We start from the raw sequence: 24,647 nt of genomic DNA, 5'->3' as shown, positions 1-24,647 counted from the left end.
TTAACTTTAGTAACTGACTTCATGTCTTACTTACCTGTATTATATTTTTTAAGTGTTAGATTTAAATAAAAGTTGTTTTGTGAATTTGTTTTTATAACATCTTTTTATACAAAAAACATTTTATGCAAATAGATTGTGTAGTACTTACTTGTAGTAATTTGGGATTGTTAGACTGTCTCTTTGAGTCAGTCTTCATAAAACAGTCTCAAAATGTTACAAATCATTACTATGCATTCAAAACCTATCAGTATAGTATAGGTAAGTAAATTTATTATCTATAAAATCTCTATAAGTTGATGTAGTAAAAATAAAGTTTTAAAAAACATTTATACAAAAAAAAAACATTTCAAAACATTAAAACTTTTTTTTTATAGTTCTTTTAGGTTGTACTAATTACAGTATTGCAGATTTTCAGATAACTGCAAGTGGTTACCATGTTGAATCAATCATCTCATGTGTTAGCATTTGCAATTCATATACTCCACCAGTTTTCTTTTATGCGTTTTTTTTTGAAGGCCAACTTTGTTTCTGCAGAAATGCTTCGCTTCCACAAGTAAACTTATCTAACTTTAATAGTTCTTGTTCCAGAAGCACATGTTTGAGTGATAACACCACCTCTGATTGCTTTCTAAGCGTCTATGAAGTAGTTCCACTTGGATTAGGGATTGTTAAGTGGAACATAACTTTGTGTCCTTCCATATTACTTGTGGACAATGAAGTTCAAATAAAAACAAATATTTTGAGAGGTAATTTATCTTAAATTATTGAATGGATTGAGTTTTGCTTTTTTACAGTTTAATTTTTTGGGATGAAGTCCCACTTTTTTATGATCTTGAGGGTCCTCTTTGGAATTTAAATTCTTGACAGGTCCTAATATTTTTGAATTTTTTTTTTTCTAAACCATATCAACCTTGGACTCAAAAAAAGCAGAAAAAAATGCTTGTTTCATAAATAATATTTTATTAAAAAAATTTTTTGTAGTGAATAAAATACTTGCAAAAATATACCTTAAAACCCCCGTTTTGTTGAGGACGGGGGTTTTTAATGAAAAAAGCAACTCTACTTTTTTAATTTTAATTTTTTAATAAAAACAAATATTATTTTCAAAATCAGCATATTATTTTGCTTCTTTTAAGTATCAAGTTGATATAGTTTAGAAAAAAAAAATTTAAACAATATTAGGACCCATCAAAAATTTAGAATCCAAAGAGGAACCTCAAGAACTCATCTAAACTAAAAAAAAAAAGAGTAAGGTTCTGCTCAAATCAAATTTCAAAAATTTTCAAAATCGCTTCACCCTAATATATATATATATATATGTGTGTGTGTGTGTGTGTGTGTGTGTGTGTGTGTGTGTGTGTGTGTGTGTGTGTGTGTGTGTGTGTGTGTGTGTGTGTGTGTGTGTGTGAAAAATATTTTTTAAGTGATTTTCTACTAATTTACCATTTGCTCTGTTCTTTTAAGAGCTCTCTATTTTATATATTCTTTCAGTTAACCTCCAGTTAATGATTTTAACTCAACTCCTACAGCAATATTTTCAAAACAACTTCATCAGTTGCTGTATATATTTGTTTAAATTTAGGTGATGCATCAAGTGCATTTGTGAGACCAATACCAAATGATTTACCATCAGATGTTCAAACAGTCAATGGTATGACAGTGAAAAGACTTTTTTATTTAACTGGTTTACAGCAGTGGTCGCAAGAAATTGGAAATAATTTTACAAACCCTTTTATTACTAAAACATGGATACAAGTTGATGAAAATGTTGGTGGTATTTATGTAATCCCATCCACTTTTCAGGATAATGGGTTCTATTTTTTTTTTTTGGTTGTCACACAAGGAACAAACACAAGTTTAACTATTTTTTTCTCTACAAATCAAACTTTATTTTATTATGCAGGTATGCAAAAATTTTCATTCAATTTTAATTTCAATAATGATCAAGTTTCGCAGTTTACAGTTTGTAAAATTTTTTAACTCTTTTTTTTTTGCTATTTGGCTATTACAATCAACAACTTGAATGTAAACAATTATTTTTAAAAACATACAGTTTGAAATAAATATAGTTTTCTATTTACAATTTTATTGTAAAAAGAAAACTATTTTTATTTCAAGCTGTTTTTAATTTTACTATAGCAGATTTAAGTCTGTAATTCAGATAAAATTTTATATATATATAAAAAAAAAAGATATTGAACAAATAAAGTTCTCCTTAACATCTTAACATTCTAACAAACAACATGGTATCTTGAATATTAATTTTGAAGTATAAATGGTGAAATAATCAATGTTTAGATAAGCAATGTGATACCACTCTTAAAGCCTGCTACCAGGCGCTTTAGTACATACATCAACTATCTTATAGCTGCAGCAAAAGAGTGTTGCGATATTGATTGAGGATTTGGGGGTGGCGCAGCAATCTTTTCTTTCATTATTCTTTGTTTTTTTCTTTTTTTTCTGAAAAAGTTGTTTGCTGTAAGGAATTTGAGAATAAAAAGAATAAGTAACTGCTGATTTTTTCTCATAAAGTACCTGAGAGTCTTGTTGCTCTATGTTGTACTCTTTAGATAAAATTAGTATCTTTTTTCAGATATGTATTCCAAATATTCTAAATAAGTGCGCACTAATGAAACATAACAACTTAACTAATCATTTCTTTCTCTTTTTATGGATAAGGTTGTTAAGTTCAATCTTTTTAATCTTTCCTCATAAAATAGTTTTGAGTAGCCTGGAATTAGTTTTGTTGCTCTATGTTGTACTTTTTCAATAAGAATTATATATGTTTTTAAAAATGGATTCCAAATAGAGAAGGCATATTTAAGATGAGGGCGTTCAAGCGTAATGAGTAACAATTTAACAATATTGGCATTTAAAGATAAGAATGATATTCCTGAATGTAAAAGATATTTTTAAAATTCTACTTACAACTATTTTCCTTCTATTTGATAAAAAAGAATTCTATTTAAGGGCTAAACCCTTTATACTGTACATTTCAATTTTGAATATAAGTTTTCTACAATGTACTCTGTCAAATGCTTTAGAAAAATCAGTAAAAAAGATTTTAATAGGGTATTCTTGATCAATTGCTGGAGTTAAAATGTTTCAGCTTTTAAGTAATATTTAATATTACTTAAAAGCTAAGATAAATACAAATGCTTAAATTTTCAGAGCAGGTACTCAATACATACGGATGGACTCTATTGTTTCCACAGTCTTTGTGCATATCCAAACTTTTTAATTGTAAAATAATTTCTTTTAAGCTGATTATTTTATATCATTTTCACAGTGAGTAACAGAATCAAATACCAGTATGGCTTTCTTATCTTTTTGAGTAAATACAGATTGTAAAAAGGTGTTCAATAAATTAAAAAATCAAGAAGGAATTACCTGTAGGGTTTAATACAAGTTCAGAAAAAAAAGGACTTGAGTTTTTTGTAAATATAAGATTGTAATGGAAAAATGTAACGTAACTTAATGTAACGTTACTCAATATTTATATTTACATCGTTAAAAGTTAAATTATGTTAGTTAAGTACTTTAAAGTCGTTGTGATTAAATTTAATTTGAAACCACGTTAAAAATCATTTAAAATCTTAATATCTTTAAATTAAACAATTTTGTTATAAAATTTATCAATAAAATTTAAATGTTTTTGAAAAATAAATATATTTCCTTATTTTAAAAAACTTATACCATACTATTTGTTTCTTAAAACGTAATACAACTTTATTTTCGCTTTCTTGCAATTTTTTTTTTTTTAATAGGGAGGTTAGGGGAGGGGGGGGAGGAATTATTTACGTGTGAAGTTCTTAACAGTCCATTACTTAATTATTTATCAACTATAAAATAAACTATTTCTTATTACAACTTTAAACAAACTATTGATCGAGTTTATCAGTTGTCAATAAGATATTTGTCTGACTAGTTTACATGGTATCATCATTGTTTTAAAATATGATTAAACCTTTTTTTCATTAAAACTTTCTCCCAGAAATACAAAAATTTGTGCCCAGAAATATAAAATTTGCCCCTTCATCATATGTATATTATCAATTTCATACTATTTTACAGTTTTTTTTAGTGGTTTAAAACTAAAAAAATAAAAACTATTAACAATATAACATCTTTTCTTAAGTTTGTTATATAGTTTACTAAAAAAATTATCTAAAATAAGTTTTCCTACAGGCTATCTGACAATGCATTTACATACATTTATAAGTGCATTAAGCACTTTTGTATATTAGCAATTTTGTGATGGGATGAAATACCATAATTAATTTTTAACTATAAATAAATAAAACAGTTTAATGTAAAATGAATATAAAAAAGTAACTTAAATTAAATTTGTTATAAAGAATTTTCATTATCATGGTTTCGAAATTTTAACAGTAAAAAAAATTATAAAATGAAGCATTTTAAAATTTAAAAAAATTTAAATTTTTAAAAAATTTAATAAAATAAATTTAAGTTTATTTTTATTTAATAATAAATTTAATTTAAATATAATAAAATAAATATAAATTAAAATTAAAAAAAAAATGAAAAGTAAAAAAAAATTTGTTGACTTCTTTAAAATAAATTTTGAAATAGTTTATGTTTTCAGCATAAACTATTTTAAAAGACTGTTTAAATAATTGAGACTAATTGAAAAAAGCTTTTGCATAACATAAATGGCTTAATGCTTAGGTGAAATTGCCATTTTGTACATAAAGTTCGCATGGTGTAACGCTTCTTAACAAGGCCTGATATAAGTTAGAAGTTTCCTTGTCAGACTTTTGAAATGTTGGAAAGAATACATCTTGTGACAAAAAGCAGTCATTTATAGTTTTTATTTGTCGTCAATCCATTTTATATTTAGAAAATTAAAATCACCAGCCAACAAAAAACCTGTAAAATTACCATTATTGTAAAAATGTTTTGCAGCCAGAATTGGTTTACTAAGGTCTAAATTATTTGCAGAGTTTGAAGGTCTTTTGAAACATTCAACTATTATTTTTTCAAACCCATATTAGAGACCACACCATGCATATTTAATTTTTGGATAACATAATTCAATTGATTTAATTTCAAAAGTTTTCTTTTTGTGTGTAGATGCATACTCCACCACCTTGTCCGTTACTTCTGTCCTTTCTAAAAATATTAAATGTTGATTGATTATATTTATTCTGTTTTCATATTATCAACCTTTAAAGTTGTGGATAAGAGTTGCTTCTTTTTGGACTTGTTCAATTATATTAATATGTTTTTGCAGATGATAACTCTGCACCAACAAATTAGCCTTAACACCATACCCATCTAATATTGAACATATCTTTTATGTGACACAGTATGGAATGTCTTAGCAAAATCTAGAAATATTAAGTCAACTGAAATATTTTTGTCAAATGCTTTACTGGCAATGCCTGTTTCTTTACTGGCAATTTAACACAACTGAGGTTAAAGAAATCGGACTGGAGTTAGCTGATTCAAGTTTGTCATCTTTCTTATGCAATGGTATTATATTGCAAACCTTTAGTTTATAGATATAGATAGAACCCCACTTTCAATTGATTGTTTAAATAATAACTCTAATGTTTTACATAAATTTAGTGAGCATTCATTTAACATTCTTGAATGTACTTTATCCACTCCTTTTGATTTAGTTGTTTTTTAATTTTGTTTTAATTATTGATTTCCAGAATTTAAGGTAATTTAGATTGTTTTTTGTCCTTCAAAATAATGTAATATTATTGCTTTTTTTGTTTATAAATACCAAATAGAAGAAGTTTTTTAATGTATTGCATATTGTTTTACCATCTGTTAATTTTACGTCACCATTTTTATATCTTATAGTCTGATAGTGTTTTTTATTTTGGTTTTACTGTTTATGTAAGAGTATATATAGTGTTTGATTTTGATTATTTTACTAAATTATATTCATGTTTTAAAAAGGGTCGTCCATAAATTACGTCACACAATTTTTGACCTCCCCCTCTTCACAAAATCATAACACTTTAGTAGAAAGTTTTGTATGAGTCATCATATAACCACTAATGCCCCTCCCCCCCCACCTTAGAGCGTGACATAATTTATGGACAACCCCTAATGGTGTTTTTTTTTTAAATAGTTTAGGTTGTTTTGTTGAATTTGAGGGATGAACATTTTGCAAACTTTTTTATAAATTATTAACCTTTTTTTTTTGTGTGTGTGTTTTTTAAATAATATGGCTGAATGATTGCAAAATGGCATGAAACATAAAGTTGTATTTTATTTTTTCATCAAATACATGCATATATATATATATATATATATATATATATATATATATATATATATATATATATATATATATATATATAAATATATATATAAATATATATATATATATATATATATATATATATATATATATATATATATATATATATTTGAATGTATTTGATGAAAAAATAAAATACAACTTTATGTTTCATGCCATTTTGCAATCATTCAGCCATATTATTTAAAAAACACAAAAAAAAAGATAAAGAGGGATAAAAAGAAAAAGAGATTAAGATATAAATACAAACTTTGAGTTGCAATAATACTTAACACCAGTATTCATGTCAAATGAGATTTCAAAATGCAATAGTAAAAACTTCTTTCTATGACTAAACCATTTTACTTTTTTGTTAAATAAGAATTCTAGTTTAAATGTCATAAAAAGAATTTTTTTTTTTGAATGGATTTTACAATTGACCTTTTAAAAGTGCTCCACTTGATTATAGGTTTAAATACCTGCTTTCTTAAGTCTTCAGATTGGTTCCAGAAATTTTGGTGTCATTTTTATACCCGACTATATTAAAAGATTTTAATTTGGTTTGTATACCTTAGCTTGAACGAGTTTTCTCAAACATCAATGTAAAATTTTTCTAAACAGTTGGCATTAATTAGTGATGTAAGAGTAGCTTTATAAGCAAAGGCTTTAGTATTGATTTCCTTTAGAGAATATAGTTTTATTAAAATAGCTGCAGTTTACTACATGAGTTAATTATAATAATTATAGTTTTATAATTTGAAATTTAACTCTTAGCTTACTTTAATTGTTATTTTTTACAATATTTTTACTGAAATAAAATATTAAACCAAATGTAATTTTTTGTGTCCATTGGTATTAAGATTTGCATTTAGAGGATTTATATTGGAACAATATTGGAGGTTGTTGCTATATCCAAAGTTTGTTAGTGCTTCTTTGTAAATAGGTGTGGAATTTTTAAACACTTTTTTGCTGCGAGACTTGTATGATACTTTATGCTCAAGGCGGTTAACTGTTTTGTAATAATTTTAGGTAATTGGACCCTAGTTGTAATTTAACATGCTTTCAGTTTGTGGTAAGGTCAGAAACTGTAGTTGTTAAGATTCAAAGTAATATCGAGGTAATATAAAAAATCAATTCAATGTAAAAATTATTATGACATTTATGTCATAACAATTTTTTTGTTACAACACAAAAGTAATAATAGTTTAGTCATATAAACATTAAAAGGAATTTTTATTTTTGCATTGTGATACTTGTTAAACCAGTCCTCATTTTATGTGAATTCAGATGGATTTAGGACTGCACTGCACTTATACAATTTGTTCACTTCAATTCTAAAAATGTTGACTTAAAAATAAAAAATATATATATTTTTCTAACTAAAGTTTTAATGATATATTATTAGACATTATTCATTTGACATATGGATTTGATTTATCCTTGATTTACACTTCTTCTGGAAAAACTTGCAGTCTTACTGGTGGTTTTGTTTTAAAACAAGCTGTTTTAACATCTGGTCATTTAAAAAAAGTGAAATTAAAAGCCTCTGCTGCAGGATATTTAGAGTTTGCTGTAAGTTTTTATTCATTTTTTTTTTTTTAAATTTTAAAAAGTTTAATATTAAATATTTGAAAATCATAATTAATTTTGTAACATTTTATCTCACACTATTTAGAGCGAAGTCTCTAGGAATTAATATTCTAATGGAAATAAGTATTTTTTGACTAAACACAAATCATAAATCTATAGTTATAAATGATAAACTGTCTGTCCGCTGGACATCCTATAAAGTTGTGACATACCTAAGACATTGTAAAGGTGTCTCGCAGACATCTCTGCCTGTTAGGAACCATACATATATTCATCCATTCATCCATCCATCCATCCATACATACATACATACATCCATCCATACATCCATCCATCCATACATACATACATACATACATACATACATACATACATACATACATACATACATACATACATATGCGGTAGTGGTGTAGTGGTAAAGTGCTCGCTTCATAAGCGAGAGGTTCCGAGTTCGATTCCCACCACGTCCCTGGTAGTACCGCGCTCAACTTGTTTCTCCGCGCAGCGGCCTTGTTCGTCGAGGTTCGTGTTTCGGAGTTATAGAGTTGAGAAAAGGTTATAACCATTATTAAATAGCCTCCTCATCTGTAGTGGCCTTCTTGGCTTTGAGGAGGTGAATAACAAAAAAAAAACATACATACATACATATATACACAAATGCAGGCATACATAGATTACAAATATTAGTATAGAATGACATGTACTTTAAATTGCCATATTACGTTCTTTACTTTCTTTTAAATAAAAATGTCTTATAATATTATTTATTTTAATTTTTTGTAAATTTGCATGATCAAATTAAAAAAAAAATAATTTTAGTCAAACAATGTCATCATTGTTTCAAACAATGTCATCATTGTTTCAAACAATGTCATCATTGTTTCAAACAATGTCGTCATTGTTTCAAACAATGTCATCATTGTTTTAAACAATGATTTATTTTCTTTTAATGACATATTTGCAAATAATACTTTTATTTGATTTTTTTAAAACATTAATTTTTATCTATAAAAAACTAAAGTGCAATACTTTTTGAGTATAACTTACATTTATTGTCTTATTATAAATTAGATGAGGCTACTGAACACAATTGAATTTTATAGCTAAATACACTCCATCAAGTTTTATGTTTATTTATTCGAAATTTATCAGTTTTCTCTCTTCTAAAAAAGAAAATAATTTAAATAAATAAATTTATTTTCTGATTTAAATAAATCTGATTTATATTTTGATTATCAGTTGAGATATACTGGAGTTCAGAAATCACAGCGCAACTTTTACCTGGAATTTAGAATCCTAAAATTTATAAACCTTATCAACCTTAGAAACAGTTAAACACAAACCCTCAGTTTAGAAACAAGTTGAGCGCAATACTACCAGGGATGTGGTGGGAATCAAACTCTGAACCTCTTGTTTATGAAGCGAGCGCTCTACCACTACACCACTACTGCATTTATATAAAAAATTGCCTATTGAATTATTTTTTTATTAAATTTTTTAAATATAGATTTTGCGACCAATATGCAGTAATTCTACTATTTTTTGTTCTTTTACCTTGGAATGCTCAGATGATTGTTTTTTAATAAATTTATTAGAAGATGAAGTTGTTGTGCTAAATCCATCTATAATTACAGCATTGGTTGTAACAAGTAAGTTGAAGAATTTTGTTCGGAATATTTTTTATAAAAAAAGATTAGCTTAGTAGAGTAAAATGGGGGTAAAGCTGAACACTTATTTTTATAATCAATTTTTTGAACTCTATCCGAATGTGTAAAAAAATTAATAAAATGATTAAAAGTTTTTAGTAAAATTAATTTCTTTTCAAAAAAATGTTCAGTTTTACCAGTTTGGTTAAACTGAAGTGTTAAAGTATTGGTAATTTAATTTAATTAATTATAGTAAAAACAATTTATTTACAAGTAGGAAACAATTAATTTACAAAAAGATAATTAATTATTATTTTTTAATTAATTTACAAAAAGATAAATAATTTACAAGAAATAGAGTTTTTACATGTTTCAACATTTTTTTGTACAATAAAATTCTTCACTGGTTTTATATTTTATTGGTAAATATCTTTGACAAACCCAGCTTTTGCAATTTGTACTTGACTGATTCCATCGTTATGTGAGTTACTTTTGAACAATAGTTAAACTCATAAACTGGTGGTTCATATTTCAGCATAATGCTTTGTGAAATTCCAATTTATCGCAAAATATTATTTAAACCGTACAACAAAAAATATTCAAAAACTTGTTCTAAAAAGTCGAACATTTCTTATCTCAAATTATAAATCAAAAATTGTTATGTGCGTTATTTATACACATCTAAAATTTTAACAAGTAAATTTTGATAAGGCTTATCTGTGAATTAGTTGCATATTGAAAAACCGAAATGTGCAACTTGTTATTAAAGATGCCGCTTAACAAAACCATAAAATGGATTTGGGAAAAAGATTTTAATAGCAGATTAAATTAACAATATGTCATCGTTACGTGTGTTACCAGTCTCGTTACATGCGCTACCGCGTGCAAAACAATTGATAAAAGCAATCATTTCACAACTATAATTGCAATAGCGTAGTGATTACAAATGCAAGCATGCGAAATATGAGTAGTTAAAGAGTTTAGCTGTTCATGGTAATAAAAATTTAAATGTCTGTGGAGCGAAACATCATATATGTTCGGGTTTTTGAACCAGCAAGTGACGGGGGATCAATTTTTCTAAGAACTTGACTTTTATCGTAAAGCATCACATCAGGTTTAGTTGGCCAAACCCATGAATTCCCAAACAAATGTTTTTCAACTGTGGATACTAAAACTTGATTTGACATAACTTCTTTTACTTGTCCAGGAAATTCTGATGCATTGTAATTAACGACACACCAATCACCCACAGAAAGTGTCAAAATTGAACTGTGACCATTTTCATCTATTTGACATAAGTAATCTGAAAATAAAATGGTGTACTTTATTTCATCCAAAACTGTTTCCCGCAGCATGATTTCGCTGCGTTGATTTGCTGTGACACAATAAATTGTTTTTATGCCTTCAACTTCTTTTAGATTACTCCATGGGTTGAATTCGTTGGTTAGCATATCAATCTCTTCTTGCTGAACATGAAAAATTGTTGTTTTAGACATTAACATGGTTGCCAATTCAGCAAAATCTTTAGATGATTGAACAATGGTGTTAGCTCCCTTAGACATAATTTTTTGATGTACGAGATATTTTGCTTTCCCACCAATTGCGTCAATTACCCCCTTTCCATGGGAAGTGGCAAAATGCTTCCACTGAAAATTTTTGTGATATCGACAGACCAGAAGTTGCAACAAATGCAACATGTATTTATTTTTAAATTCAGACGATGGTCCATCTGACCAAATGATTTCTTCATCGTAATAATTTGAATCAGGCAATTTCATAATATAATCGTATACTTTGAAAAGAAATGCAATAATAGTATCCTTGTTTTTTTTCAGAGTATCGAAGCAAATAGTAAAACCTTGTTGTGTCCCCTTTGCAAACGTGGCTGCTGTAAAAAGAGTAACACTAGATCTGCTCCACATAGCTGACTGGATTTCAGATTGATATTCGCATGAATATGACATTGCAAAATCTATTTGCAGGATTCTGGAGGTACATTTTGTTTTGTCTTCAGAAAATTCTTTAGCTTGGATTCTTTTCACCCGCACATGCTTTACAACAGTACCCTGCTGCTGAATCTTGCGCAGTCGCATCTTGGATTCAGCAATGTTGTCACGTTTGACGTACTCATTAATCCATTCGTACCAAATTGCTATGTCTTCCACGTTCTTGTTAGATTTAATATTAAAACCGTTTTTACATAACTTACACTCGTTTTTCCAACAGGACTTGGACAAATCTAATGCATTAGAAGAACACAAAATATCATCCGACCAATTATTTTTATATGCAATGCCCAATCCGCTCAAACGTAGTATTAAATTTTCATGCATCACACATTTTACACTGATCAGCTGGTGTATTTTTTAAAAGCAGTACATTAGGTGGACGGAGAGCACAAAATTTGGCAAAACAAGTTTTAATTGTTTCATTATTCTCAAGAAATAATGTATATGCCTCACGGAGGAACATAGTCAAGTAATACTTTCTCAAAATTTCCTTTTTTCCATTTTTCCAAACAACCATTGTATCTGACATGCCTGCCATAGTGTAAACAATGTCTGGTTGAAAGTAAAAGTCTTTTACTAGTTTTTCTATATCGTCTTTCAAACCTTCCACATTTCGTTTTTTAAACAAACATGCTGCATCAATTTTAAGGCTGATATTTTTAGCAAACCTTGTTAAGTACTGCAGATCTTTTATTGGGAGGCGGTGGTAAAACTTTGAAGCAACCTTTTACAGCTTTCCTAAGTGTTTGCGGACAACAAAATGAAGATGACGTAATTGTCATGTTTGACTCACCCAAAAGTTCTCTAGTTGACGTTACTGTAGATTTCATAGTTTCCCAGTTTCTTAGCTTTACATTTTGCCACCCTTGCAGCTACTTTATGCCTATGTTCAGCTAACTGTTTCTTTGTCATTTTAGCAAATTTTGCTGCATGAACTTGTACAATTCTTTTATTTTCGCGAACTTGAAATTGTGGATCTTCCTTATTCTTTTTCATTCTAAACTTTTTAATTGTTTCTTCAGAAGTCAAGGCCCGTAGTTTCACTGCTTCCATCAAAATTAAAAAAGAAAAAAAATTAACACGACAAAATAAGAAACTGAACTGCTTTGAGACTTGCGCTTCCAACTGTAAGTTGAATGATTGTAAATCTGTGAACCTACGTCAGTTAAAATATTTGCAAATGAAATTCGAAAGTAAATAAATGCACGTGTAATTAAGGAATGTCTTTATAAATACATTGCCTACATGCTCGTTTAATTCAAATGCTAAGAAAGTTTGCAAATTACGTGAAGTTGTGTTTAAGGAATCCTATAAATAGATTCATAGTATTTGTACATACTATTTATACATATTTATTTACAGATATCCATGTTCATAGAAACGTGGTAGTAATTATCGTTACGTGGGTTACCCAATTATATTATCATAAATTTAAAAGGCAATTAAAATCAAAGCCACATGATATCAAGTATAAATAAAGCATCTAGTTGAACTTGTTTATAATATTAAGTCATGAAATTAAAAACAATGTGCTTGTTGTGCAGCATTAAAAAATTTGCGTTTTTGTTACGTGTTACCACTTATTGACTTACTAGGAATCACATTAATATTTTTAAAGTTGAAACAGCGGACTGTTGTTTTATTTTACTTAAATGCTATCACATGTGTGTTGGAAAATATTTCTTGAGAAAATAATCACTCAACATATCTAGCACTTTAATTAACACAAGTCGAAAAGATTAGTGATTATTTAAGTAAAACTCATATTTTCCCACACTTGCAGGTCTTCTGTATAAAAAAAAACATCAGGGAAATCATAATACGTTAGCACCTACATTTTATGACAATTTAGTATGTTTTGTACAAAAAATAAAATACTATATTTCATTTTCTGTGCATTATAAAAAATGTGAATTTGGTTCACCTCTCGTGGAATCAGTCACTTTCACATGTAAACCATTTACAATATCCAGCATTTTTTTCATTTTTTTGCTCTCCAGAATTGTTTATTTTTTGCTTCTTTGAAGGTTGTAACTCAACTTCATCATCAACATTACAGTAAAGTTTGCACTTTTTTTTGTTTGTTTTAAATCTACACCTTGTCATAGCCTTTTTAGAATTTCAGCTTCATTTAGGCATTCACATATTATTCTTTTTATATTGGCAGTTTTTTTTTGTATTGATGTTTTGGTCTTGAAAATGTTCTTTTAAAGACCTTTAAGTCCAATTACTGCTTGATTTAATACATGTATTGCTGGTGTCACTGGACAAATTGGTGTTTCAATAAGTTGCAAAAGAAGTTGTGTTGATTAAGATAGTCAAAACAGTGTAAAAACATACCTCCTCAGCTATCTAATTTAAAAGTCTGGTCCACGAATGCAAATTCACTTCAAAACAAACTCTACGAACTTGCTGGCCAAATTTGTTATGCAGCAATAGAATAAAATGAGCTCCATATTATAGCAGTTGCTATAATATGGGGCTTATTTTTTGAGCCCGATATCATAGCAACTGCTATAGGAGTCATCTATAGGTTATAAGCAACCAGATAAAATATTCCATAGTTCAAGTTAGTTGCCCTCAAAATAATCATCTTATGCAACTTGTTACCTTTCCCACATTTGACACATGATTTTCATTAGATTGAGTTTGTTAAAGTTGAGCATGTGTCGGTTGAGTTTGTCTAGGTTGAGTTTTTGATGGTTCCAATGTTTCAGCAATTTATAATTTAGATTTATCAATTTTGTTTATATCAAGTGGAAATAAAACACCATTTTAAAATCCTCCAATTACTTGTAATTGTGTAAATACTTCACCACAGTTAAAAAGTTTGGCTTGAAGCTGAACAAAACTTTCTTTTGATAAATTGCTGCATAATATGCTTGAATAATGCTGTTGTAATAATTTTTGCCAAACCTTTTTGAGACGACGATATATTTCCACATATAATGGTTGAAGTATGTGGAAGGAGTGAGCTGGTAATGCACATTAGTGCAACTTGATTTGTTACATGTGTGTTATGATCATCCATGTGTAACTAGAACTTTTTTAATAGTTGGTATTAAGTCATTGCATAAATTGTTTATCTTCCATCCATCCTGACAGTGAAGTTGTATATTTAGCGTTTGATGGACCACCTAAAAACCAACTGCTGTATAGATGCTGTTTTGACTTAAATATTATAAAGGGTGGATTTGTAGTTCGAGCTACATTGATGCAATTACCGACTGTATAATTTATTTTTTTATTATTACCAACTAATTTTAATGTTCATTTAGCACCACGCTGCAAACTATCACTAGAAAACCAGATTTTGTCAAAATTCCATAAATTTTACAAACTATTTTCATTATTATTTGCTTCAAGAAATTGTTTTTCACATGTTTAGAAATATTTTGCTACAATTTCTTTACTGCAAAATACTGCTCTCAGGATTGATGTTGCTTTAAGATCTAATATTTAAAATGTGTCTCCATCTGTTAATAAAATGATAATACCTTTTACAGGTCGGCCACTTTTAATTAAACTGGTTTGATTTGTAACCTTTAAATCAATGGCAACAATATCAATGGTTTGGCTTTGCGTTCTATCAAAACCCCAATATGATAATTTTGCCAACATTTCTACCAATAATAATTCAATTGCACTACTTAGAGTTTTTGCTGTACTAGACCCTTATGAATTCATGCAATTATTAACACGATTTGACAAGGTACCTTTTGGAATATTGTATATTTGAGATGCTTTGCATAAACTTATTTCACCACTATTCTTCCAACTGCTATACTTGTTTGCTTCTCATTTTTTTGAATTTTTTTTTGATGTTTTTGCATTTTGAATTAAATTTGATTTTGTTAATTGATTTAAATTAAAATTTGCACAAGAAATTGTTATAAGTAAAAAATAGTGAAGAATAAGAAATAATAGTGATACAAAAAGATAATTATTGATAGAGTTAAAAAGTTAATTAATTAGATGCAAAGAATAGCTGCGTGTGAAGATTAATAGTGTTCAGTTTTACCCAAAAGTATGACTTTTCTGTAACTTCGTTATAATTTTTTTCAGGAAATAACAAATTTATTTCTAAAAAGGATTCTAAATCAGTGTAACTTTTACTACAAAGATGATAATGGTGATAATAATAATGATGATGATGATGATGATGGTGATGATGATGATGATGATGATGATGATGATGATGATGATGTAGATGATGATGATGATGATGATGATGATGATGATGATGATGATGATGATGATGATGATGATGATGATGATGATGATGATGGTGATGATGATGATGATGATGATGATGATGATGATGATGATAATGATGATAATGATAATGATTGATCATTGTCATCACAAATTTGATAATAATGAAAATGAATTTTTTTAATTTTAGAATTTATTTTTCTGGTAAATTTTACTGGAGTTATTGAAATACCAATCAAAAATCACAATAATGAAATTCAAGAAAATGACATGGTGTGGATTGGTGGAAATGCTAGTTTATTTTGCTTTGGAAAAAATCATGAGCAAGTACATGGAGTGGAGATTGGAAAAAGAATGACATTTTCCACTAAAAGCATAATTAATGATGATTTTTTTATATCACTTTTTATATCGAATTCACACGTGAGTTTGATTCCAATACCATCAAGTACAACTGGGACATTTTCTTTTATGATTGCTGCTTCTAATCATGTACCATCCTTCCAAAAGCTCAATTATTCTTTTGATTTTCAGGTTTATGTACTTTTCATATTGCAATATAAATATTAATAAATATTACAATACTTTCTGCAACAATTTCAAAACAACAAGTTTAATTAGCTGTTTTTAACAAATTCAAAGCAATCCTAACTAAAATATTTGGAACGACTGAAAAAACACAAAATTTATAAGTGCAAACTGGAATAAGTGTGGATTGGCGATAAGTGCGAAGCAGTTGCAAAAACTATCACAAAAACTGGTATTACTGTTATAAGAGCAAACTAGCATAAGTGCAAGTTGGCATGAGTGGGCAGAATAAATTTACAAACATTGGCATAAATGCAAATTGTCATATATGCAAAGCATTGCCAATGTTAATATTTGCAATTTTATTGTGCGCACTTTGCACTTTGGCAAGTTTGTACTTATGACAGCTTTTGTAACTGATTCACACATTTTTTTTTTTAATTTAATTTTTTTTTTAAACAACTTTGCTTCCAACAAGGCTGCAAACAACCACTAATTAGAGTTGGAAGTTACTGGAAGAGAAAAGATAAAGATTGCAGAGCAAGATAACAATTGACAGATGACTTGAAGGATTGCAAATTATATGAAACATGAAAGCAAGATGAAGGAAGCAAATTCCAAAGAGCTGATGTTTGAGGAAAAAAACTAGACAAATAAGAGTTTTTGGAGCTCTTAGGAACAGTCACAGAAAAAGGATGAGACTTAATTGAATGACGAGTAACGCAAGAATGAATTTTAGTTGATGGTGCAAAAGACGCTAGCTCTTTAGAGCAGTGCCCATTATAGTATCTGTAGAAAAGAGAAAGAGAAGCAACATTATGACGACATGATAATGGTTGATGCTTGGCTGCAAGAGCAGGTCCAACTATGTTTACAATGTGTTTTTGCACCTTGTCTAAAAGGGAAAGGGCATCATTAGAAGATCCGCCCCAGATATGCAACAGTATTTCATACAAGGCCAGATTTGAAACGGATTTGATATATGGTTTTCAAGAAAGATCAAAAGTAACATTTAATCCTAGAAGATGAAGGGTAGATGAATCATCGAGTACATTACCGTTCATAAATATAGGAAGATCTAAATTATTGCAATAACAATTGGCTGAAAAAAATTGAGTTTTATCTGAATTAAAGTTCACCAGCTACTGTGAGCCCCATGCTGTAGCAGAAGTGAGATCCTTTTCAAGCTCAAATGCCCCCTCCAAGCAATCAGAGAGTGTTGGTTTCTTATCACGACAAGAGTTAATGGTAGTATCATCAGCAAACAATGCCACCTTAGATGTGAGAATATCTGGAAGATTGTTAATGCAAATTAAAAAGAGTATAGGGCCAAGGATAGAACTTTGAGGAACCCCTAAAGTTACAAAATAAGAAGAAGGGTGCTGTCCATCGCTAAACTTTATCAAAAGCTTTTGAAATGTCAAGAGCGATGGCCTTAACCTCTCCACCTTTATCTAATGAACAATAAAACCTATTGGTTATTACTGTTAGCAAATCAGCTGTAGATCGAGAAGATTGAAATTCATATTGATGATCAGAAATTAAGTTATTAGATTTGAGATGAGAGATTAAGTATTTGTTAATTAAAGATTCAAAATCCTTGCTTATGATAGGAAGAAGATTAATGGGATGGTAGTTAGACAAGTCAGATTGCTCTCTGAATGTGGAGAAACTGAGCACTGACTAGGATCAAAAACAAGACATGAGTCGAGTAGAGAAGGTAAATGATTCAGGTTGTCTGGAAAGCCAGTTGGAAAGTTGACTATTTGAGTTAGGGGTTGAGAAAGGCAAAAGTTGTGGAATTTCATGCCTGCAGAGTCACTGACACTAGAGCCAAGCTATTCAGGTCTGGTGAACTTTGCAAGAGATAAGACTCAACAGAAGAAAAGTTACTTCAGAGACTACAAATGTTAGTGAATGATAGATTTAGAGAATTTGGTGATGACAATGGTTTTTGGAGTTTTATAGTTTTTGGTACTTTAGTTATTTTTAAATTTGTTAAAGAACTTGACTCAAAGCATAGACAGTACTCAGTACACTGTTTAATAACCCAAGTAATTGCCTCAATACTATTAATAAACCCTAAGCTGTAACAAAGGGCTCCAAATGTGGCTTTTGCAATCCACACCAAAAGTACGAACAGGAACACCATCCATACGCAACATGACATTGTTAATACTTTGATACTTTTCAGCTGTTGATGGAATCAGCCTCTCTGAGAGCTACCACAGAATTCAGGAAACCTGACTACCAGCTGGCCTCAGAACTATAAAACTGAAGTTTAGTACCTTTAGTAAGAGCTGTACCCACCTTAGGAGATAATAAAATGAGTTGCCTAGTCATAAAAACAGAGACACAAACAAATGCATCGAGTCAAGAAGATCCAGCATTCAACATCCTAAACTGGAAACAATATATTAAAAATACATCTGTGCCAGTCTAATAGATGAAGAAGGGGTGTGAGACTGGTCAACAGATTCTGTTACTCTCTTAAGTCTTTATCTAGGAGGCCTTCTAGAAAACAGTAGCTGGATGCATTTAAAATCTGTCCAAGATGAGTATTTTTATCTAGACACCATCTCTAGCCTTTACCCAACCAAGGGTATGCTAGTTCGTTTTTGTAACTGCTTCACACTTATGCTAGTTTGCACTTATGCCAATTTGCACCTATGACAATGTTTGCAAATTTGTTCAGCACACTTAAGCCAGTTTGCACTTATGCCAGTTTTTGTAATGCTTTGCACTTATGCCAGTACGTAATTATGAAATTTGGGCTTATTCAGCCTCTCTAAATATTCTTTGGTCTTATAGACAAAAAAAAATGTACATAAATTGGTAGCTAAAAGCTTTATTTAAACATCTATATTTTAATTTAATGCTTTATTTTTATTGTTTGAATATTTCATTGAGAGTTATAAAATCTAATAATTTTTTGTTGCTTTCACTAAATTAATCCCTAACCATCAGATTTTGTACAACCAATAGAAAACAGATTCTACTTTTGATACCACCATGCCTAATGAAGTTTTAACTTTGATAATATTCTGCCAGAGACTTGAAAAAAGAAAGGTTGTTGAATGGGCAGGTCCTAGGTTTTAATGTTCAAGAATAGTACTTTTCTGAGTGCAAACTTTAAATTTAGTATTGGGTTGGTTTAAAAGTAAATGATTGAGTTGGTCTCAGAAAAAAGTGCCTTCTTGTTTTTTAATCTTTTATTGCACAAGCTATTGCTAATTGGGAAAAACAATAATATATTAGTGCTAAGTTAAGCTAGTAGGGTAAATGAGGAAACATATCTCAGCCAAGCTCAGATAATATTTGGGGTGTTGATACATGATCTTTGACTTTTCTAACAAAACAAAGTTTAAAAAAAATATGTTTTAAAGTATTTTTCATAGTGAAAAAAACAATTAAATCAACAGAAATATTAAAATTCTTTTTTTAGCAATGTATATAAAATGTTAGAAATAATTTAACCATAGTCAGACCCCTGAGGAAACAATTCTCACCTAAGCAGCGTTGATACATGGTCTTTAACATTGCCCATTTTTGATGATATATTGAAGTTGTGATGAAAAAATTTTAGTTGATCTGATAGGTCATTTCATCCCCTATATAATATAATTATGGATTTCATCCATTAAATAAAGAGCTGCATTTATAAATTAATTTTTGTTAATATTGTGAAAAATTACTAATTCTTACTTTGAAGTATAGTTTTTTTAGTTTTGACTTTTTGTTATATATATATATATATTGTTAAATTATATATATATATATATATTGTTAAATATAGATCCCTGTGTCTGGTTTGCGGTTTGCAGATATGAAACCAGTTCCAAAATTTGTAGCTGGATACATGCTAAATACATGGCTAATTTTTAAGGCTGAAATAGACAATGGATCGAATGTGGTATATACATTTAATATTCCCAAGCTTAATTTTTCAAAGAATATATCTGATGATAATCAAGTTTCTTATATGTTTTTTGACATAGGCAAGTGGAGTTTTTTAAATAAATTTTTTTATTAAATTATAGAATTAATAAATCTTGTTAGTAATATAGCAACTCCTAATGTCACTCAAAATAAATAGAAATAAAAAAATAAATAAAAATTCTTTAGCACCCAACATGTTTAGCATTTGATGTTTATTTTATGACATCACCATGCATGCATGCATACTAAATTTTTATATTGAGTATTTTTAGTAGTATATTAACTATAAAAAAAGCATTGCATTTGTGTTTGATAGCTACTGAATGATATTGTTAATAATTTTTTTAGGTGTTTACACTGTTTATTTAATAGCTGCCAACAAGGTTACTTCACTTAATACTTCAATTGATATTTCTATATTATCAGAAATAAGTGGGATTTATTTGTATGTTGAAAAAAATCAGCTACAAGATACAGTTTTTAATACAACTATAAGAATATTTAATGGCACTAATGTGCAGTTAATAGTTGATTTTGGTGATGGAACACCTGCTAAATATATTTCAAGTATAGATGCAACTGGTGTGAATGGTGTTACTTTTACTATTGTCCATAAGTATTTTATTTTTCACTCTAAATTAAATTGTCTTTTTTAAATTTTAAACATTACAACATAAATTTAATCCATACTTTAACTGGTCTAATAAAAAAAAAATTAGATCATGACAGTAACTTATTCATTATATATAGCTGTTATGTGCTATTGTTAAATTTAGATACTCTTTGTGTAATATGTTTACTATCAATGCCAGTGCAACAAATGTTTTTGCAAGCACAAACGGAAGCTTAAACACTGTTGTATTTTCTAATTCTAAAGATGTAACTGTTTTTTGCACACTTTCAACTTTGAATGTCATAGCAACTCCTAATATTTCACTAAGTGGGTATGTTCATTTATCTCTTAGCAAACATCTAATTTTGGGCATAAATCAAAATACAGGATCATTTTTAATATACACAATCGATTGGGGAGATGGAACTTATGAAATTAAAAATCAGACTATGAATCAAAATCCAGCTTCATTTCAGCTACGACATAAATACAATGTAGAAAACAACTTCACTGTTAATGTAATATCTAAGAATTTGCTGCAAAGTTTAAGCTATTCAATTTATATAATTGTAAGAAATTGTTCAGTACCTGAGATTAGTTTTTATTATGGGACTTTAGTCAGCCCAATGATCATCATTCGAAGTGTTGGTGCAAATATTACAGCTGTTGTTGATAATATTAATAAAATATGTCCACTTGAAGCTTACAGTTTTAAATGGAATCTTGGAGGTACTGTTTCAAATCCTGCAGTTACTTTTGGTTTTTTATCTCCACAAAAAGTTACTTACACAATTACAAAAAATTCACTTGATATAGGTTTGCATAAATTATCATTGGAGTATAACTACGGAGATGTTTCAAATATTTATGCTGCATACTTAAATGTTACAGTTTCTCCACTTTATATGGAGATTGATAATGGATTTTTTGCTTCTATAAAATATAGAAAGAATAATAGATATGGTATTTCCTACCAAAACTTTACGATAAGTGCTAAGTCAAGTTTTGATCCAGATGATCCAGTTGCAGGAATAAAGAATGTCACTTTTTATTGGAAATGTAAAGTTGCTTCAAATTTCTCAGTTGCTCAAGAAGCTATGGAAAGTTATAATGCTTTGAACTTGAATTTTTTTAGTGACACATGCTTTAATCAAAATTGGATAAGCATTTCTTCCTTTACTTCAGAAGTTACTTTTAACACACAACAGTTTTTAGAAGGTATAAGTTATCATTTTAAAGTGTGTGGAACAAAATATGCAGGAAAAGATATAAATTCATTGCATGTAAATAAGACAGGTTGCTTCACTCAAGAACTTCAAATAGTTGCTAGTGACCGTCCAACTGTTTCTATTAGGTATATTTTTTTTATCTTTCTATCAATATCAATAAATTTATAAATTTATGTAATGAACATTATATTCTGTAAATAACATTATTACACTAATGTTGATAAATAACCTGATTTTATTAACAAAAAGTTATTTTTTGCGTAGTTAATTAGGAGTGTTGAATGTAAAACAATGGATCTAGAGTGATGAATGTAGAATGATAAATTTAGAATAATTAATGTAGAAATATGAATTTAAAATGATAGATTTAGAATGAATGTAGAAAAATGATAAAAAGAATTAGTTTTAGAAAACAACTTCACTGTTAATGTAATATCTAAGAATTTGCTGCAAAGTTTAAGCTATTCAATTTATATAGTTGTAAGAAATTGTTCAGTACCTGAGATTAGTTTTTATTATGGGACTTTAGTCAGCTTAATGAACATCATTTAAATGATAAACAAAAATTAGTTTTAGAAAACAACTTCACTGTTAATGTAATATCTAAGAATTTGCTGCAAATAGTTTATTGAATATTTTTGATAAGTTAGGTTAATTGGAAATTTGTTTTTGATAATCATTGGATTTTTTTTTAAATTGTTTTGAGAGTTAAAAAGATATAAACCTAGGCACCAAACTATTCATCATTAACAGTTTTTTGAGCTGGCCATAATGGCCAAGGTATACCATACATAAGTTTTTTAAAACTATTTGCTTAGAAAAAAACTGTTTGTATAAAATATAAATTAATAGTATAAGTCTATAAATTGATATAAAAATTATTTCTTTCTATTGTTTTATAAATTAGACAAATAAATGATAAATTTTTTTGTGTTTTTAATTTTTTAGTTGTTATTCGTGGTGCAACCCTCTCTCAACTCTTTAACTCCGAAACACGAACCTTGCCGAGCAAGGCCGCTGCGCGGAGAAAATAAGTTGAGTTCCTTGTCAAACACGCACAAATGAGTACTATTAGGATCATTGTTATATAATAACTTTTTAGGTGCATATCAAACTGTGATTCAAAACTGAATTTTAAAGAGCAAGTGGTTTACTCATATGTTTGTGAAGATTGCGGCTCACAAAAGTTTGTTTTTGTTTAATTTTCATTTTATATAAAATAATGAATTTATGGTATTTTATTATGTTCATTTTAAATATATTAGACTAATGGCAAAATGGAAAATAACAGATGATACTGGTTTTGTTCCTTCTGAAATTTTGTCTACAAATGCTTCTCTAGACTTCTCAACTCCGAGTCTCATAATAAATAAAGACATTCTGCTTGAATCTAAAAGCTACACATTTACTTTAATAATTGGTTTTAAAGATTCATTAAAACAAGTTAAATTTCAATTTACCAAGTCCACATGTTCTCGTCCATCTTCAGGAATTTGTTACATTAAGTGAGTATTTGATTTGATTTTTTCAAATTTTTGATTGTGTTTTATATTATTATAGTTGTTATTAGTCTTTCAATGTCATCTCTAACGTGTAATATATAAATGTAATTTAAAAGCATCAAGTTGACTAGAGTCAAAATCAGTTCACAATTGATATCAAAAACTACAATAAAAGTTTTAATTTCCTTGAGATTACAACAGAAAAATCAATATAGAAAATTGTTATTTAAAATTTTTAAAAAAGAGGCTATAAAAAATGTACAAATCAAGCTTCACTTGCCAGTGTCACCATATTTTATTTAGGGTATACTTGAAGGTTTTTAATTACATGCAAAATGAATATCCCAAAGCTTTCAATAGGGTTTCTTACATGCAAAATAAATATGCTTATTGCAAATAATTTTCAATAGAGTTTCTCTCATGCGAAATCAGTATACTTTTTGCAAAGCTTTCAATAGGAAATATAGTTTTTTACATCATTTTTTGGAAGAATAAACTTTGTGTCGACTGAAAATTAAAAAGTTTGCAAAGAAAGTATTGATTGGAAAAATATCAAATCATAAAGGCAAAGAGCGATTTTTAAAAAAATGCTATTCATGAATCTCTAATATTAAAAAAAAATTAAATAACCTGCCTGATGCAAAAAACTGTAAATCAGGCTAAAAACCTTTTAGCAAACAATCTAGATTGAAAAATTGCTCCAACAGTTAGGAGCTAAATTATTTCCAATTAATATTGTTTAAAAAAAAGAATTTATCAATATAAAAATAAATAGGTTCCTTTTTCAACTTGCTGTTTTTAATTTATTATTATTATCATTATTATTAAGATTGTTATTATTATTTATTTTATTATTTTTATTACTGTGTTTTTACAGGGTCGATACAACTCTCCATTAATTTTGTATACTCCACTGTATAACTTTACTTTAGTTTTTATTTTTAAGATGATTTAGTTTTATATAATTTTTAAGATTATTTAGCTTTGGTTAGACTTTGTAAGAAACTTTTGCAAAGTTATTTTTTTAAAGATAAAATTTAATTTATTTTTAAAAAGTATGCAAAATAAATAGAAAATAAATAAACTTAACTTT

General features: G+C 28.3%; 1 protein-coding gene across 1 annotated transcript in view; it reads left to right on the top strand.

Annotated features, from left to right (window-relative positions):
- LOC105847748 (uncharacterized) overlaps nt 1-24,647 on the top strand; it is a 121,896-nt gene that overhangs the window by 30,182 nt on the left and 67,067 nt on the right. Inside the window, exons 3-12 of the mRNA XM_065804162.1 lie at nt 375-746; nt 1,583-1,903; nt 7,686-7,852; nt 9,381-9,522; nt 15,934-16,277; nt 20,068-20,269; nt 20,559-20,826; nt 20,987-22,177; nt 23,155-23,238; nt 23,318-23,557. Of these exons, the coding sequence (XP_065660234.1) occupies nt 375-746; nt 1,583-1,903; nt 7,686-7,852; nt 9,381-9,522; nt 15,934-16,277; nt 20,068-20,269; nt 20,559-20,826; nt 20,987-22,177; nt 23,155-23,238; nt 23,318-23,557 (3,331 nt within the window). The remainder of the gene's footprint in view (nt 1-374; nt 747-1,582; nt 1,904-7,685; nt 7,853-9,380; nt 9,523-15,933; nt 16,278-20,067; nt 20,270-20,558; nt 20,827-20,986; nt 22,178-23,154; nt 23,239-23,317; nt 23,558-24,647) is intronic.

This window comes from Hydra vulgaris, chromosome 08 (assembly GCF_038396675.1).
Source record: "Hydra vulgaris chromosome 08, alternate assembly HydraT2T_AEP".
NCBI classification, from domain to species: Eukaryota; Metazoa; Cnidaria; class Hydrozoa; order Anthoathecata; family Hydridae; genus Hydra; species Hydra vulgaris.
The sequence above is the reverse complement of the archived record's forward strand: the minus strand, read 5'-3'. Positions and strand labels throughout refer to the sequence as shown.